Genomic DNA, 19,126 nt, shown 5'->3' on the forward strand with positions numbered 1-19,126 from the left:
ATGTCAATGTATTGTGATATGATCGAAGATAGAATTGTATTACTAAGAGACTTGAGCACCATTTCTGTATTTGTCAGCCGATCTTCTGTTTTTATTTTAAAAATTTGGACTATTTATTGAAATGAATGTTTGTGTTTGGGACCTTAGCTGAGTTAGGCATTCAATGAGCATTTGAAAATATTATATTGGCAGAACCTTTTTCTCTTGAACCTAGCTGAATGGTGTCAAAATTCTGCAATTGTTTCTAATTGCTTGGCATTGCGCTTGCTTATTTGTTTATTGATACAACAAGGTAGATACTAAGACCTTGATTAGGGATGCTCGAAAATTTAATCTTTATTAACGGCATGTTCTATTGTTGCTGGTGAAATTTCTTTCAGTTCTTTTTTGAGTACTAATACGTAATGGCATATCTTAAACTGATTGGTTCGGCATGCTTTTAATTTACTAGAGTGCAGAATAGTTCTAACAATTCTAACTTAATAATTCCTAGTTCATGGTGGAAACTCGGCTTAGATGGTTTGGGCATGTAGGGAGAAGACCTATAGATTCTGTAATAAGGAGAGTAGATCAAATGGAGGGTAGTCAAATCACGAGAGAAAGAGGAAGACCTAGAAAAACTATTAAAAAAAATCTAGAGAGTAATGAGTTGGTGAGGGATATGTGATATATGAATGAACATTATGGCGTCGTTGCGTCGAAAAAATATCTTAACAATAATTACAATAGTAAGTTTTGTTTGAGTGCACTTATTTGAATTTTTCAGTTCATGATGAACCCTCGATGTTAATTCTAACATATCTGCTTCAAAGGGTACTTAGTACATATGGAAGCAAAAGTGGTTTAGTGATCCAATATTTTGTAATTATTATCGTCATTATATTTTCTTGGAGGAATAAAAAAATTGAGTTGTCTTGTAAGTTTCTTTAAATTCAACATAATAACTTGTAAGTTGCTTTAAATTCAATTTCTCATGAAAATGTGTATTATGTCACATCCCTTTTTTCTTGTTTCCTTCTAATTGTCTGCTTGATAAATGGATATGTAGAATAGTGATAATTCAGTTGATATTAGAGTTATTGCATTATAAACAATTGGAATTTGCTTTTAATTGCCGTGTTTATACCTGAACCTAGAAAAATAGTCTTGGATATCTGGACTGTCTCATTAGTAAACATTCCTTCTTCCTATATATTAAATTTGAGTCCTCAGTTTTGAATATTGAGAAACCATGTTTTACTCTTATCACACAAAGTCATAAGTCTTCTATATATTATTATATATGCTTCTTGCTCTTCCATATTAAATAAAAACAAATCAATATCAATGCCCTTTTTAGTCGTCATTCTATCAATATTAATTTTATTTTATTTCTCTATAATCAATACTTAAAATTTATAAGTTCTTCCAATCAATCAACAGTAAATCAAGAAATATTTACAAGGCATCACTAAATTTTGTATCAATTAGATTAGTTTTTAAAAATTTCATTGAAGTATATCTCTGCATGGGATGCTTGCTTGTTTCTAACAGAAGCAACTCTTGTTGTTTGCATATTTAATAATCTTGTGGATCCGTCATCCCTGTTTATTGCTGACTTCAACCTCTTATCACCAAATGCATGGATCCTAATAAGTCATCACTAAACCGTCGGTACTTTGTTTTTAGAATAGAACATTTCTTAACTTAAAAGTACCATATTTTGATGGATCCTATTTTATCACTGGTCACACCACTACCATACTCCTAGTTTTTCAGATATTGAAAGATGCAAATACCTTATTAATTTTTTTTTTACTGGATGATTCCTTGCCCTTTGAGGAAAGCTTAATTTCTCCTTTTTTTTTTATGGTAAGGAAGTGTTTTGTCATATCACTGTTAGATACGTTAGCTCTGGCAAATAAATATAATTTCATCATAATGGTACTTGTGTGTATAAAGATACAGTTTTTTATGATTAGAATTGTTTTCTAATTTACATAATATGTTTTTTTATAATTTATCAGGAAAGACTTGGGAGACTAATGAGTTGGACCGTAATATGGTTTTTGATAGAATGTTATGGCTTAATTTGATTCATGTAGCCAACCCACTTTAAATGGGGTAAGGCTTGGTTGTTGTTGTTGTTGATTTATTTGATGTTACGATTGAGTTTTAATTCAGAGGACTGCTTAGTAGGCTGTTCATGGCTCAGGTCAGGAAGGAAAACTAAACCAAGGTTCGGTGCACTGGTTCTGTGTTTCTGAACCGAATGGGAAATACCTATATAGAAAACTAAATTGTAACTTTTCGAACCGAGTTGATTCTTTATGAACCGAACTGTACCTAATTGCTTTTATTAACTAGTAGTAGGACAGGACTGTTAAAAAAACCAAAAACCAAATCAAAATGAATAATAGGACTATTAATAAAAACCAAAAACCGTATCAGAGTCAGACTGTTAACCCAAACTGTGACAGATAGTTCCCAGATTGAACATACTTGTTAGTTTGTGTATTGCTGTCATAGTTTAGTTGTTTTTGATGCGGGTCAGTTGAACTTTTTTTCAACACTCCTACTGACAAGTATGTATCGCCTTCTATCATTGTTTGTCTGAAGCATTATCTGTTACACAGCTGATTTTCTCCTCAAGAATGTCGAAATAATATTTAATTAAATGCTTGTTTTGTAGTCTCAAGGATCTACACCAAAAGTGCACAAAGGAGATGGATGATTACGTCGGTTGCATGTACTACCATACAAATGAATTCGACTTATGCCGCAAAGAGCAGGAAGCATTTGAGAAAAAATGTTCTTTGGAATGAAATCATGCACACTGCTATTGTTGAAAATAATATCACAGGGCAATTTGGAGCGAGCAAATGCGCCTGTTTCCCAAATTCATTTGATCTTTTGTCTGTTTGTATGAATGAATCTTTACCATTGACTATGTTGGTAGTCTAAATGCTTCTGGAGAAATGCTTCATGCAAGACAAAACAAGTACTCTTCAAATATAATAACTGAGAAGAAGTTTTGAAGTTGGAACATACATGTGCTTGTAATTTAATTGTGTTCAAAATGCACAATTTTATTGTGCTTTTAGATAAAATGAAGATATCATGCCAAACTACAACGATTATGACCTTGTTAGTTTTTGCTAACTGAGTGCATGTTTGAAAATAAGTTTTCTGCGATAACATCTTGTGTTGGTATGTGAAGCTATGCTTTCATGTGTTTGTTCACTTTGTGGAGGAACAATGTGGAAGAAAACATGCTCTAAACTAAGACTGTTTGGATAGATAGTTTAATTGAGCGTTAATAATGGTCAAACTGTTTTGATATAAGTTTAAAGTTATTTTCATAAGCTCTTCTGATAATATTCCAAGTATTTATGCTAGTAGGTAAGTTTAAAAAAGTCAATCCTAACAGATCCGAAGTTACCATTTAAACTGTGAGAAACAACATGTCGTATTGATTTTCTTTTGAATTTGTGAGAGCCATGACCAAACTTGAGCAAAGGAGACTCCTAGCTTCACCCAGATTAGAATGTACTGGTGTTAGTGATACATTATTATTACTGAAATTCAAAATAAGAGGTTGAAATTGGTTAGCTAAACAAGGTGTGACAAAAATAAATAAATAATGGGAATGAACAAATAAGCATCCAAAACATCAAGACCATACAAACAATGATATGAATGAGCATATAAGGAATCAAAATTCAAAACAAGACAATCTACTCTCTCGAAAGCCTCAAATATAAGCAAAAAATATATTCCTTTCTTTTTTGGCATAACAAAAAAAATCATCAAATTTAACTAGTTTAATATCCTCAAATGGAACATGTTTTAATGAAGAACACTTTTGAAAATATGTGTATTTGTATGAATGTCCCTGTTTAATAATAGAAGTAATTCTGATGCAGCAGTGTAAACAAGGAACTCTATTTAGGCCAAAAAATAAAATACGAACATAATGAATTGAGAAAAATACCACAAATGGTTTCGTGGTGTAGTTGGTTATCACGTCAGTCTAACACACTGAAGGTCCCCAGTTCGAGCCTGGGCGAAGCCATTTTTCAGTTTTTTTTTTTGACATTTTTCTTTTGAAAGTGACAAATATGTGCACATTGGTTCATTTTCACATAAAAAAACCTAAAAATGCAACTTAGAAAATTTGATTCATATATTCTTCATGAACGCATATTGATAATGTGTTAGACCATTACACATTTACACACAAAACTGATCTCAGTTTGCAGATAGGTTAACAAAGTTCATTCATATATAAACACCTAACATGTTACAAGAAATTAAACACAAATACTTAGAAAGAAAGATAGCTACACTCATTCATGGTGTCGGTGATGGTGGCACTACTATCATCAGCGTCAGCGCTGCTAATACTTTTCTCATTACAATCAACAAAGGGCTCACTCTCTTGAACCGACATTGAAAGCTTTGTGCTCGGAGACCAACAGTTCTCTTTCAGAACGTCAGTTGGGGCTGAAGGGTAGGGCAACCGAGCAATGGTAACAGCTGAACTAATATCAGTAGTTGTAGTCATGACAGTGGTGGCAGGAGGAGGTTCGAGGTTTGTAAAACGCCTTTTAGCACCTCTATGCATGTGTGTTGCACAATACTTCTGACCAGGAAGAACCGCGCTCTTGCATCGCCACTTCTTACCGTCTGTTCTTCGGCATCTACCAGGTTCAGGTTCTAATATACTGGTTCTGTTGTTGAGGTATGAATCATTGCAACCAGAAACTGAAATGACAGCAGAAAATGAGCAAAAAAGCTCATATTAGCTTTGTCATGAAAAGTTGACCCTAAAATACAACATTGACATGCAAATAAGAGATTCATAAACAATACTACCTCTATCACTATATATAAGCTTCCTTTGGAAACAATTTTGTCCCTGAATATAAATCTCATTTCAAATTACTATATGCAATTATTTTAATTTTTCAAATGTATCATTATTGATACTAGTAATTTGTCATTGGAGATGAGAAGTCAAAGTTAAACACATTCATTCACACACAATGATATTTTAGGAACATTTATACAAGATATAGACACATTAAATGCATTACCTACCGTTGAGATATGCGTGATAAATATTATCTCAACACCTACTTTTCTTAATATATGTAAAAATGGTAAAAGGAACTTATATTAAAAGGATTAAAATGTACTACCAAACAGTGCTTACCAATATCATGAGTCTTAAAATGAGTAACAATATAAGAAAATCCCCCAATGTGTCTTTTGAACAACACTACTTGAAATTGCACATATCCCCAACAAATGATTAAAACTAGAGGAGATAGCTCCTTTGAACTTAACATGAGATCAAGACACTATCCTCAAACAGCATAGCAAAGAGGCTTAGGCCACAGAAACCCAAAAACAATGCTGCAGCTTAGGGGGATTTATTTTATTTTGGATTAACTAAATCACTAATGAGGGGCTAAACATAGATGAAATTTTTTGCACGAGACCAAACTTGATAGGATGATATTTTTTAAGAACGAAAAACATTTAACTTTTTTTCCTTCAGTCTGGGGCGACTAATATATACGTGAAAACGGGATGCCGATACACAACCACCCCATTTTCGTAGCCGCCGCCCCCGTCACCCCGCCACTCCATCTCTCTCCACCCTAAACCCTCCCCATTGAGATACTCCTCACTTAAATCCACCCCGACATCCCCCTTGAATGACATCACCCTATGCTAGGCCAACCACTTAGATGCCTCTGCCTCCCCACCACCCTAGCCTTTTTATGGATGGCTTGTCTATGGTAAACAAACTCACATCTTGTGTACGGTAAAACACGCCTATGCAATCATCTAATCCCATGAAGAAGAAAAAAACACTCAAATTTGTTTCAACAAATATTACCTTGAAGAACACTCTTTGGGGAAAAGTCTATTCCAGTAGAGATGCCAATACTTTCACAAGATATGCTTCCTTTCCCGCCACTTTTAATACTCATGTTGTCATCGATACACCTCTTGATCTGCTCATCTTGCTTGCATACGTTAAGACGAACTCTGCTATCCGAAGAAACGGATGTCGTGCTTCCCAAAGTTGTCACTGCAGTCGCACCATAATCTATGACATGTGTCGCACCATAATCTATGACATGTCTCGATTGATCACAAACAGAAGAAGTATCTACAACGCAGAAGGTCCACGGATTGTATGAGAATGCGCCATTGTGATGAATAATCAAAGGGTTTGGATTTGAAACTGCAGATTTAATGTTTGGGACTAGTTTTGCATGTGACTTGCCACCACCACTAGGCTTTGTTTGCAAAGGAGAGTTAAGTTGAGATGTTTCCACAAGCTTTCTTGAACGATTTCGACCTCTGTGCATGTGACGTTCACAATACTTCTGATTAGGTACTGTGTCCCTACCGCACCTCCATTTCTTTCCGTCGGTTCTTCTACACCTATGTGGTTCTTGATCCACCATAGTCACATAATCAGACCCGCGACGACCGTACTCTGCAATCGAAAGAAATGTACCGATAAAAAGGGAAAAGAGAACCAGTTATTGTCTTGCAATTTCATAAACAAGATATATTTTCAGCATCAACACATTTGAAATGGACTCTTACACTAATAAAATTCACTAGTAAATCCTTTAAGCATTTACCCCGGACAAAACAAAATAAAATCTAGCAAATAATTAATTCAAAAAAGAAACATGAAACTGATACCAAGACAGAATCAATCAAGAAACCACCTCTTCCTCTAATAACCAAATTTTAAGGTTAAAAATGTATTTGTGTAAATATATATTTATTTTTTATATTCATTTAAACATGTACACTCATTTCATCAAAATTAACAAGTTCAATAATACACACAAAAGAACCATAATAAGCTAAAAACATACCTTATGACTTATTCATAAAGGAAAATTGCATTCATGATGAACTAAATTATCAAATAAAATAATATTAATTATACAAGTTATAAATATACTTAAGGACCTATTTTATTTTGACACCATTTTGCAACAAAATGGAACAACAATCTTTGACAACGATTAAAATAGGCATCGTAGAAAAAATTCATGGTTAATTACATTCAATGGATGGCTAACATATAATGTCACAATTCGTTAATCATCTACTAAACACAATTAACGGCTATTTGTCAAAATACACAAAAAGGAGCGATTTAACTACTACTACTACTACTACTTCTTCCGATCCTTTCTTAACCGTCACTTTAAGGTTGTTTATACAAACCAATGAAACTATTAAATTTTGCTACTTTTCATTAACAACTTCATCTATTTCCTACATCTATTTCCTACATTACCTGTAATTAATAGTCATCTCAACTCACTTATTTTTCTCTCAGCAATATATATAAGCATGAATACAACAAAAACAAAATTTTATCCTTTGAGCGAGGTCGGCTACATGAATCAAATTACGCTACAATGTTCAATCATGAACCATATTTTTGAAAAAACAACATTTAATACTACTTTGAAATTTGAAAACAACAATTACTAAAGGAACCAAAATTTTCTTAAAAAATGACACTTAAAAAGGAGTACTTTATTAATCAAAACTCACACAAGTTACAACTTAATCAACTCAATCCCAAAATTGTAACCAAAAAAAAACTCAATCCCAAAATATAATCTTTCTCAACAAAACAAAAAAGTGAAAATGCATTAACTATTTCCTATAAAATTAAAAAGGGTATGATAAGAAAGTTCAACAAACCTGACATATTACTTGGAAATTGCAAAAGGTAATAAGGAAGAGGAAGATTATAAGCAAAATGATTAAAAATAAAAACTTGATGATCAAGTTCACGCCTTTGAGCTTCTGTGATCAAAGGGTTGTTTTCTATCTCTTCTTTCACTACAACAACAACCCTTTTCTCTTCATCAACTTCACCATTCTCAATCTTCTTCTGGGGTCCACCACCTACACAAAAAAACACAATTTATAGTTTATAATAAAAACAAAAACATGTGATGAGTGAAAAAGAGAAGAGAGCGGAATGAAACCAGTTCCAGTTGTGTTGTTGTGTGAAGAGGGAACAAGTTGAAGAGGTTTAGCTTCCATTGTCAACATTAACATAAGCTTTTTCTTTTTGATACTGATGATGATGACCACTTTTGAATGAAAAGTAAAATGAAATATGTAGAAAAAGGAGATAGGATTGAAATGAAAAAGGTTCAAATGTGAATGAGTAGAGAGAGAGAGAGAGAGAGAAGATGTGAAGGTGAAGGAAAGGCAGTAAAGAGGTGTCAGAGGTTCTTCTGACAAAGGTTATTTACGTTTCAAGACTTTGCTGCAGGAGTCACCAGACAGACATATCTACATACAAACACCGAGGAAGCTTACGTGTACTTTATTTGGTTTCCAGATCAAAATCAAAATTGTTTCTATACCATACTCCGTCCGTCCGTTTCATATTACTTGACCTAGTTAACTCTGTCACGTATGTCAATGCACAATTTTAAACTTAAATTTCTTTAATAATCTAGTAAAAAAAATTACGAAAATTTGATATTTTGAAAATATTAATCGAGACGAATCTAACAACATCTTATATGCTATATTTTGTTTTTATATATTAGTAGAAAAATAGAGTCAAAGCATGTTACATGAATAATGCAAATATTCTAAATAGGTCAAGTAATATGGGACGGAGGGAGTAGTATTTTTCTCATAATTGTTTTTTTGGGTTAAATATGTTTTAATCCTTAAAAATATACCAACTTTTTTATTTTAATCTCTCTAAAATTTTCCTTCAACTTTTAGTCTTTGTAAAATTTTCAATCGCTACTTTTGGTCCCTATTTTAAAGTTAATTTTTGTATTTTTTTAATGAAATTGTACAGAAATGTGTAGAATATTATAAAAATCTTTCCAAAAGAAAATTAAATTTTTTTAACAAAACATAAATTTATTATGAATTTTTAACCATCAAAAATATAAAAATTCATGTTTTGTTAAAAAATTCTTTTTTTTTTTTTTGAGAGATTCTTATAATATTATGAATTTTTCTGCAAAATTTTTATTCAAAAATATGAATTCTACATATGAGTTTATTTTAAAATAGGTACCAAAAGTAGTGATTGAAAATTTTATAGCGACTAAAAGTTGAAGGAAAATTTTAGAGGGACTAAAATGAAAAGTTGATATATTTATAGCGATAAAAAACATATTTAACACTTGTTTTTTTAGTAAATGGTTATTTTGGTCTCTTTACTTTGATGTCACGTAGATTTTTGACTTACGATTAAATATATAGTGTCTAAATGTGCAGTTACGTTATCAATTCAGTTCTTGCCATTCAAAACTTATGTTAACTGATGAGGTGGAATGCATGAGGTGTCACATGAACTAAAGTGTAAGTAGAAAATTGTCACTTTAGTCCCTTAATCGAAAATCAATATTCCGAATATCAAATCCCTAACGGTGTGTTTGGATAGAGAATTTTAATGAGGGGAATGTAATTTTTTGGAGTATTTAAATTGACTTGGCCCAAATTCCACTGTTTCGGAAAATATTTAAGTCATTTTTAAAATTCAAGGCATTTAGAAAAGAATTTCTCTCTTGCAAAATTTGAAGAATTTAAAATAACACCTAAATTACAAAAATTGTAAAATTCTCTATCATTTCATATCACACGTCTTTCACTCTCTTCTCTTGCGATTCTCACTCTCTTCTCTCGAAACTCTCACTCTCTTCTCCTCGTCGTGCCTCTCTCCTCACCGCGGTGGTGCTTCTTATCCTCGTCGTACCTCTCTCCTCGCCACCGTCACAGTTCTCTCTCTGGTCGTCATATTCTTCTTCATATTTCTTTTTCTTCTTCAGATTTTAGCTCAAGTATCTATGTTTTTTTTGCTTAAAAGTGATAGATCTCAGTAGAATTTGTTGATTTCTGAGTTTTTGGATTTTAAGTTCTTAGAATTGACTTATTTCACTGTTATTCTGATTTAAGTCATTAGGATTGATGGATTTCACTGTGTAAGCTATTAGAACTTGTTGATTTCAGAGTTTTTTGGATTTTAAGTTGTTAGAATTGACTTATTTCGTTGTTATTTTGATTTAAGCCATTACAATTGATGAATTTCACTATGTAGACTATTAGAACTTGTTGATTCAGAGGTTTTTAGATTTTAAGTTGTTAGAATTGACTTATTTCACTGTGTGAGCTTGTGGTTTGTGTTTGATTGATTTTTTTTTTGTTAATGAGTAGATATTGCTCTTGTTTTTTGATAGGCTAGTACCATATTGAAACAATAAAAAAGATATAACTTGTAATTGACCAAATAAAACACATGGTAGACGATGATGACGAAGAAATAAAAATCATCTTCAACGTGTTGCGCATCGAAGTGTTCCCTGAAAGTGGAGAGATTGCAGATCTATATTTAATAAAGATTGAAAGAAATAAAAATAATAAACTCAACAAACAAATAAATGAAAAGTATGGAATCATAAGTGAAATTGTATATACTTGTGACATCCATTTGTCTAACTTGAATCTATCCAAAAGGTGATTAAGGAGCAGCTGTAGTAGCCAGCGGTGTTGTGGATTTAAAAAATGTTTGTGCGCACATGCTTGCAGTAGTTATGACAAGCGTATTGTGGATTTATAAAATAAGGTTAGAAATGTTTGTATATATAGCAAATTGAGGTTGTGCTGGGATTTAGAAAAATATGGTTTAGGTTGTCAGCAAGGATATGCAAAAACATTGCGACAACTTAAAATCCAAATAAGAGCATATTTAAAAAAATTAATTCTATAAAAAAATCATTAAAATAAAATAAAACACCATTTAAAAATGGCCACCTAAACCCTATTTTTCTAAATCCCAACACAACCTCAATTTGCTATATATACAAATATTTCTAACCCTATTTTATAAATCCACAATACGCTTGTCATAGCTGCTGCAAGTATGTGCACAAACATTTTCTAAATCCTCAGCACCGCTAGTTACTGCAGCTGCTCCTTAATCACTTTTTGCATAGATTCAAGTTAGACAAATGGATGTCACAGGTATATACAATTTCACTTATGATTCCATACTTTTCATTTATTTGTTTGTTGAGTTTATTATTTTTATTTCTTTCAATCTTTATTAAATATAGATCTGCAATCTCTCCACTTTCAGGGAACACTTCGATGCGCAACACGTTGAAGATGATTTTTATTTCTTCGTCGTCATTGTCTACCATGTATTTTATTTGGTCAATTACAAGTTATATCTTTTTTATTGTTTCAATATGGTACTAGCCTATCAAAAAAACAAGAGCAATATCTACTCATTAACAAAAAGTCAATCAAACACAAACCACAAGCTTACACAGTGAAATAAGTAAATTCTAACAACTTAAAATCCAAAAAAACTCTAAATCAACAAGTTCTAATAGTTTACACAGTGAAATTCATCAATTATAATGGCTTAAATCAGAATAACAATGAAATAAGTCAATTCTAACAACTTAAAATCCAAAAAACTCTGAAATCAACAAGTACTAACAGCTTATACAGTAAAATTCATCAATTATAATGGCTTAAATAAGAATAACAGTGAAATAAGTCAATTCTAACTACTTAAAGTCCAAAAAACTTTGAAATAAACAAGTTCTAACAGCTTACACAGTGAAATTCATCAATTCTAATGGCTTAAATCAGAAAAAAAAAATGAAATAAGTCAATTCTAACAAATTAAAATCCAAAAACGCTAAAATCAACAAACTTTATTGAGATCTATCAATTATAAGCAAAAAAAAACATAGATACCTGAGCTAAAATCTGAAGAAGAAGAAGAAATCTGAAGAAGAATATGACGAGCAGAGAGAGAACTGTGACGGCGGCGAGGAGAGAGGCACATCGAGGAGAAGAAGCACCACCGCGGTGAGGAGAGAGGCACGTCGAGGATAAGATAGTGAGAGTCGCGAGAGAAGAGAGTGAGAATCGCGAGAGAAAAGAGTGAAAGGCGTGTGATATAAAATGACAGAGAATTTTACAATTTTTGTAATTTAGATGTTATTTTAAATTCTTCAAATTTTGGAAGAAAGAAATTTTTATCTAAATGCCTTGAATTTTAAAAAAGACTTAAATATTTTCCCAAACAGTGGAATTAGGGCCAAGTCAATTTAAATACTCCAAAAAATTACACTCCCTCATTAAAATTCTCTATCCAAACACACTCTTACACTTTTTGTAATTTAGGTGTTATTTTAAATTCTTCAAATTTTGCAAGAGAGAAATTCTTATCTAAGAGCATGTTTGACCCTCCTTATTTTCTACTTATCTTCCAATTTTAAGAAGAAGTAGTGCCAAACACAATTTTAATAAAGCTCTTTCTAAAAGAAGTACCTTATTTGTAAAGAAGAAAACCACGTAGAAGTGACTTTTAAAATAAGGTGTTGAAACCAACTTCAAACCAACTTATACGACACTTTTGATGATTGGTTCACCTTTCGATTCCCACATGGTACATTTTTTCTTTTATTTTATTATTTATTGTGTATCTCGTTTCAAATTTTGCTGGTGCCCACCCAGCTCAAAGCATTAAATATTTTAGTTTTTTTTTTTACAATAATTAAAAATGCCATCGAAATATGTATATCTAGCAGCCCAACGACTTTATTTTCTAATCATTTCTCCTTCAAAAAATTTATAATAATTTCAGTCGCAACGTATAGAACTATATTTTTTTTTCTTTTTTCTGAGGAACGTATAGAACTATCTAATGTTAGAGTTTTTTTTTTAGGAAAATATTATAGTAATATATACACGTTAGGTTATCTAAATTTTTGACCAGATATATCAAAATGATTAAATATGTTACAAGTGAATTATTATCTAATAATACTATACTTTATAATATTATTAAAATATAACACAAACTATGATACTTTTTTTTTTATATTATAGTTATAGATTATTATTGAATTCTCTTCAAATAATTACTCTTGTAAAATATTTTGTATGTGTTTAATAAAATTATTTATGAAATTTTATTTATCACATATACAAAATTCATATCTTTTCCATATTTATCAATTATGATCAAGACTTTCAATAAAAATTATATATAGAAAAAATTTTGTCTAGTATGTATCCAGTCCAAAATAGACCATCATATTTTTAGTAAGAGTAATGATATTTTGACATCCATTTGATGACAACTTTGTTGACAACCTTGTTTTTCTCACTTCTTATTGGTCAAAAACAATGGAGAGAGAAAAAGGAAGAGAGAGAATAACAACATCATGTGAGTATGAGAGAGAAAGTTGTCCAAAAGTTGTCAAAAAGTGGTTGTCAAAATATCATTTCTCTTTTAGTAAACTTTGATAAAATGTTATTTTTATTTTCAGTTTTTTTATTATTATAAAATTTATGCTTTACTCTAATTTTTTTAAAACAACTATAAATTGCAAATGTCCATCTTGGGACTATTTTTGAGAGGACTCTATTAAACATTCCTAAAAAGTTTTATTAATTAAGTTGGAAAAATAACAAATACCAAACAACTTTAACTTTAACTTTAAAGTTTTAATTTTCAACTTTATCATCAAAGTAACTTTTAGACCTCAAAAAAGTAGGGCCAAACGCACCCTAAATGCCTTGAATTTTGCAACAGAGAAATTCTTATCTAATGGCCAATTTTTCTTTTTCTTCTACAAAACGCATTTTAATTCAACAATCCACTGTAAGAAGATATTAAATTAAGAGATCAATGTAAATAAACAAAATTATTAATGAAATGAATATACTGCTAAAGATGCAACAACAATATGTTAATATCTTTTCCTTTTTTTAGGTATAATTGTATACTCATTGACATCTTGTTGAGAACAATTCTTGAACACTTCGTTTTGGATTGAGATCCTTATGATTGTTATCACTTTTTTGGCACATATCTTTGTCTTCAAACATTCTTTCGAAATTTCTTCCACTGTTTTGTCGTATGAAACTCATGATGGAGGTGTATTATGTGCATAAGATTTTTCCTTTACCATATCATTTAATTCTTTTGTTGATTTCGTCATGTTTTGAACATTGGTCTTCAGAATTGTTACCATTGGAGTTAGTTTTTAAAGACATTCAAAGTATTAATTTAAAATATTTTGTTACGTTTTGAACATTTCGTTACGTCATGTGCATACGACATTCAAAAAGTGTGTGAAATAAAAGGATAAACACATTATGAATTTCAATTAAAAACAAATTAGTTCAAAATAAAAGGATGAACACATTATGAATTTCAATTAAAAAAAATTAGTTCAAAATATTTACATTATTGACATCATAATTTGTTGGAAGGGAGAAGTTAGGATTCGAATCATTAAAGAATTCATTTTGCACTTTCAATTGCTAAATACTTTGTTTGTCACTATGAATTAAGTCTTACATGAATTAAACAAGGAGAGGTAAGAACTTCATCAAGTGATTTGCAATGAATAATATAAATTCTAGAAATTAAACAAACACCTTTTCTGATTCCAAATTCACGAAGGAAATATTCTTAACATCTGCGTCTAAAGATTCTTTAACATATTTTTTTAGACAATGGAGATGTTATTGACGAAGAATCATCTTCATCGTCATTTCATTTTTATTTGGTTTCATTCTTCATTTTGATATCAACTAGTACTACTGACTGGTATGAAGGTTCATACCAAAATATCTTATAATACTCACTTAAAGGTCGTTTGTTAAATTTTTTTTAAGAAAAAACCACTTTTAAAAAAAAACACTTTTAATAGTGCTGCATTTATTTTTGATAGCCAATGTTTAAAAAAAAAGTCACTTTATAAATCTCCAAAAACTAATCTTTAAATTATTCAATGTCAAAATCACTTTGAGCAAACATCAAAGTTGAACAAATATTTGCTTCATTAAGTCCGAGACACACTTCATATCATATGGTGTAAGCTTCTAGCACCAAATATATTTTGTGCTTCACCAATGTCAATAGACAATAAGCACAAGATGATATAAGCTTAGGGGTATCATATACACTTTGAAATCTTATCTTTTCAAGACAAAATTTATTATTTAATTCCATTTTTAAATTCTTAACATGTGTCATGAGGGCACAAGTTAACAGTACCCTTTGAAATAAATTCAAGAGGAATGGAAAGGTAATCAAGTGTTTGATATTTGTTGGCTGGCATACGGCACCAAGTGTATATGATACCCCTAAGCTTATATCATCTTGTGCTTATTGTCTATTGACATTGGTGAAGCAGAAAATATATTTGGTGCTAGAAGCTTACACCATATGATATGAAGTGTGTCTCGGACTTAATGAAGCAAATATTTGTTCAACTTTGATGTTTGCTCAAAGTGATTTTGACATTGAATAATTTAAGGGTAGTGTTAACTTGTGCCCTCAGGGCACATGTTAAGAATTTAAAAATGGAATTAAATAATAAATTTTGTCTTGAAAAGATAAGATTTCAAATTTCTAGAATATTGAATGCACAATTTCCAACAAAATATTTTTATATTTAGCTTCTTAACTTGTGTCTTGAGGGCACAAGATAAATAGCATAAAATGTTCTTATATTTTTATTATCATTAAAACATCAAAAGTTAATGTATCAAGACCAACTTGGTTCACTCAATCTTTTTATGATTTTTTTTAAGGAAATCACCTAATTGAGCCTAAAATCGCAACATAAATGTTAGTTTAAATTTTATCTACTCATATGCTATTAATTTAAGAATACAATTTCCATGAGAATTTGAACATATAAACATACAATTGTATATAGAGATGAAAACATACGGTTCTATAGATAGATAGATATCAAATGTGGATTAAATTGAGTACATACAAAACTTTGTATCATAGTGACACTACAAATTCATTCATTCATACATATGCACACAAGAATCGATGCCCTTTTTTACCTTCACTTTCGGCCACCATTTGATCCACTTCTTCCCTGAAACAAATTGTTAAGTCGAGCTTCAATGTCCTCCATTTCATATTTGATATACACAACACCATTTTTAGCAAGCTCTAGAACTATTTGAAACCTTCCAATAAATCTTCCATAAGCATGAAACAAGAGCCTTTCGATTGAGATCCTTATTTCTTCTTTGAGCTGCTCATCAAACACAAACCATTGAGATTGAAACCTAAATATATCTTTAAAATGAAGATTAAACATATTTAATTTCTCCATAGGATTTGCAATGTCTCAACTTTGAGAAACCCCAACAATTTGTTCCATGAGCTTATCTGATAGTTCATATGGCATTGCCGCACCTTTGTATTGTGTATTTTGATCTAATCATCATCCAAAAGTGTCCCTAATTCACTTTCTTTAGTCTTTTGGTTCACTCAATCTCCCATTAGTCATCATAATAACAGAGCATGGTCTTTGTAAATTTTTGAATTTGCTTCAAATTTCATTCTAACATGTCCATATATAATCCATGAAATTTGAATAGAAAATGACAAATTTGATTGTGGCCTATCATCATGCTTAGGTAATCCTTCAAAGAAAATGTGTTGTCTTCAAAAACAAGTTCTAGCGTTTGACACAACCTCAAAGGTAGTTCATCGAGTCATATGATGACAAACACATGTAGTTGATTAAAAAAATTATTTTTCTTAAATATATATTTCGACTAAAATGTTTTCCACAATTTCCTCCAAAATATAACACTCAAAATATTTTCTAGAAAACATCAACATTTATAATCATAAAAGTTGTTTAACAAAATATGATGTCTTCCGGTGAATATAACATGAATATTTTCTATAAAGAATATTTTTAAAGATATCATATTATTCCAAAACACGTTTAGAACAAAATTAAGATGTCTTTTGTAAAATCCATCATGGATGCGAGACGAACGGATACCTTATAGATATCCACAGTAAAATAAGTGTATATATCAATTACCCACTTCTTAATAAAGCTCGTGGACATTCGTACCCTTTAATAAGTCAAATAAATTATTCAAATACCCTTAGATAAGTGTATATAAGAGTCTTTCAAATTCAACTACTACATCCGTCCCTATATATAAAACCCTTTTGGCAAAATTGCGGGAATTAAGAAAGTTGATATTCGTATTAAATTTGTTTGTTATTACTATTGTTTTTACAATTTTATCCTTTAAGAGAGAGTTAGTTTATGTTTTCAACATGATATTTATTGTTGATTGAAGAAAAAAAGTATAATAAATAAGGACATGTAGGTAAAGAAATAATTAATGTACTTGGAAATAGCAAATGGATCTTATAAAAGGGGATACATTTTTTTTTCTTAAAATGGTCTTATAAATTAGGGACGGAGGTGGTATAAAAAACATAGACTTTAATATTCTTACTTAAATATCTTGAGGGTAATAGGGTGTACTAAAAATAAGAAATATTTTGAGGGGATTGATATTGATGTGGCTGTCACTGTTCAAAAGACACAAGGATCTACTGTGAATCTAAAAAGTGTTAGTACAGTGTTGTGGGGGACATTAAGTGGAGGTCTAAATATGCCAATATATGATGTTCACTAGACACCTCCTTTGAGTGGTTTCTATAAGCTTAATGTTGATGCAACAAATTCGATAAATGAGGATAAGTAAGGTTTTGGTGTTGTGGTGAGAGATAATGAAAGTCGTGTTGTTGTTGCTCGTTACTGACAATTCCTTTCATTACCAGATTTAGAGGTTACAAAAGCTTTAGCTATGCGAAAACGTTTGAAATTTACGAAAGACATGTATTTTCCGAATCTTATAGCAGAATTAGATGTTTTTAATATGGTCTTGGTGTTGAATGCTCATCAACTATCTTCGACCTATGTCGTCTCTATTATTGAGGATTGTACTAGTTTTAATATTTGTTTTCATAAAAAAAAAATTGACAATTTTTTTTTTGCATGTTAAGCGCAAAACCAACCAAGCTTCTCATTATTTATCTAAATATGCACTTCGTAATCTAGATTGCATATGGATCGAAGGCACTCCAGCTTATAATTCAGCTATCTTACATTCAATTTATTATCAAGCTTTCGTTAATGAAATTGTATTTAACTTAAAAAAGATATATGACACTGAAGTAAATATGATAAATTTTGGTTGTTAAATTTTAAATAATTTAAAATGTTATCCATTGATATTCATAAATACTCGCACTCGCAAATACCTCAAAAGTTTTCAAAAAAAAAAAAAGAAAAGAAGATCCTATTTACAAGAAAAAGTCACAACTTTTAAGGTACATTTATTGTTTAAAAGACATTTCTAATCCTAATTTAATGGTGGTCTTTTCAATTTCAATATTAGTGGGTATATTTAATACTTCACAAATTTTTATGAGGGTATAGTTGTAAAAATATTAAAAATTATAACAATTAATGATTGTCTTGGTTTTGATGATTTATGGGTTTTCTTCTTGAGAAATGATATTTTGACAACCACTTTTTGACAACTTTTGGACAACTTTCTTTCTCATACTCACATGATGTTGTTATCCTCTCTCTTCCTTTTTCTCTCTCCATTGTTTTAGACCAATAAGAAGTGAGAAAAACAAGATTGTCAACAAAGTTGTCATCAAATGGATGTCAAAATATCATTACCCTTTCTTCTTATAATAAGGACCCGAAGAGTATCATAGTTATCCGACTGAGTGGGGATAAATGAGTGAATAGTCAAATTTGTCCCTGAATTTACACGAATCGGACAAAATCATCCCCCAATTCGAAATGGCTCTTTTGTCCCTAAATTTAACAATCGTCCATCAAAATGGTCCCTCCGTCCAAATGTTGTTGTGTTGTGTTGTACATGTGGCATCAAGTCAGTCACGTGTACAAGGACCATTTTGATGGAAAACGCACAAAATTTCATTTTTAACTTTTCACTTTCAATTTTTTTTTCTTCTGTTTTTCCAATTTTACCTCTCTTTTACCCATTCATTTACATCCTTACATTTCATTAAGACACATCAAACAAGTCCTTCTCTCAAACCCTCTCCTTCATCTTCTTCAAACCCATTAAAAACTTTTAAATCTACAAAACTTCACCTACACAAAAATTTGAATCTAAAAGAATTCAGAGATACAATATATTGAAAATCTCCACAAACAACAGTTCAAATCAAATGAAAGAGACCAAC

The 19,126-nt window shown here is 30.8% G+C and overlaps 2 protein-coding genes and 1 non-coding gene across 4 annotated transcripts in view; 2 read left to right on the forward strand and 1 right to left on the reverse strand.

The window, feature by feature from the left end:
• The window catches only part of LOC146898104 (NADH dehydrogenase [ubiquinone] 1 alpha subcomplex subunit 8-B), a 32,737-nt gene extending 29,708 nt beyond the window's left edge, over window positions 1–3,029 (forward strand). For both annotated transcript variants that reach the window (XM_085735143.1, XM_085735142.1), the window contains exon 3: window positions 2,672–3,029. In XM_085735143.1, coding sequence (XP_085591269.1) covers window positions 2,672–2,804 — 133 coding nt within the window. In that variant the 3' untranslated portion in view covers window positions 2,805–3,029. The remainder of the gene's footprint in view (window positions 1–2,671) is intronic.
• A 951-nt stretch (window positions 3,030–3,980) lies between these two features.
• Window positions 3,981–4,054, forward strand: TRNAV-AAC (transfer RNA valine (anticodon AAC)). The gene has a single exon. It is a non-coding gene; the product is annotated as a tRNA-Val (tRNA).
• Window positions 4,055–4,141: 87 nt separating this feature from the next.
• Window positions 4,142–8,383, reverse strand: LOC146898107 (growth-regulating factor 9-like). The gene is made up of 4 exons (XM_085735147.1): window positions 8,031–8,383; window positions 7,741–7,947; window positions 5,891–6,499; window positions 4,142–4,746 (listed from the first exon to the last, which is right to left on the reverse strand). The coding sequence occupies exons 1-4, from the start codon at window positions 8,101–8,103 to the stop codon at window positions 4,307–4,309; spliced, it is 1,329 nt and encodes a 442-aa protein (XP_085591273.1). The 5' UTR covers window positions 8,104–8,383; the 3' UTR covers window positions 4,142–4,306.
• Window positions 8,384–19,126: the final 10,743 nt, after the last annotated feature.

The sequence above is a fragment of the Medicago sativa genome, chromosome 8 (assembly GCF_051527215.1).
Source record: "Medicago sativa cultivar Bolivia chromosome 8, Bolivia_mono, whole genome shotgun sequence".
Classification (NCBI taxonomy): Eukaryota; Viridiplantae; Streptophyta; class Magnoliopsida; order Fabales; family Fabaceae; genus Medicago; species Medicago sativa.

Excerpts from the sequence above, each read along its gene's own strand:
- LOC146898107 (XM_085735147.1), bottom strand. The coding sequence starts at position 8,103 with ATGTTAATGTTGACAATGGAAGCTAAACCTCTTCAACTTGTTCCCTCT. Across the intron at positions 7,948-8,030 it reads CAACAACACAACTGGAACTG|GTGGTGGACCCCAGAAGAAG; the intron begins GTTTCATTCCGC and ends TTTTTTGTGTAG. Across the intron at positions 6,500-7,740 it reads ATTTCCAAGTAATATGTCAG|AGTACGGTCGTCGCGGGTCT; the intron begins GTTTGTTGAACT and ends TTTCGATTGCAG.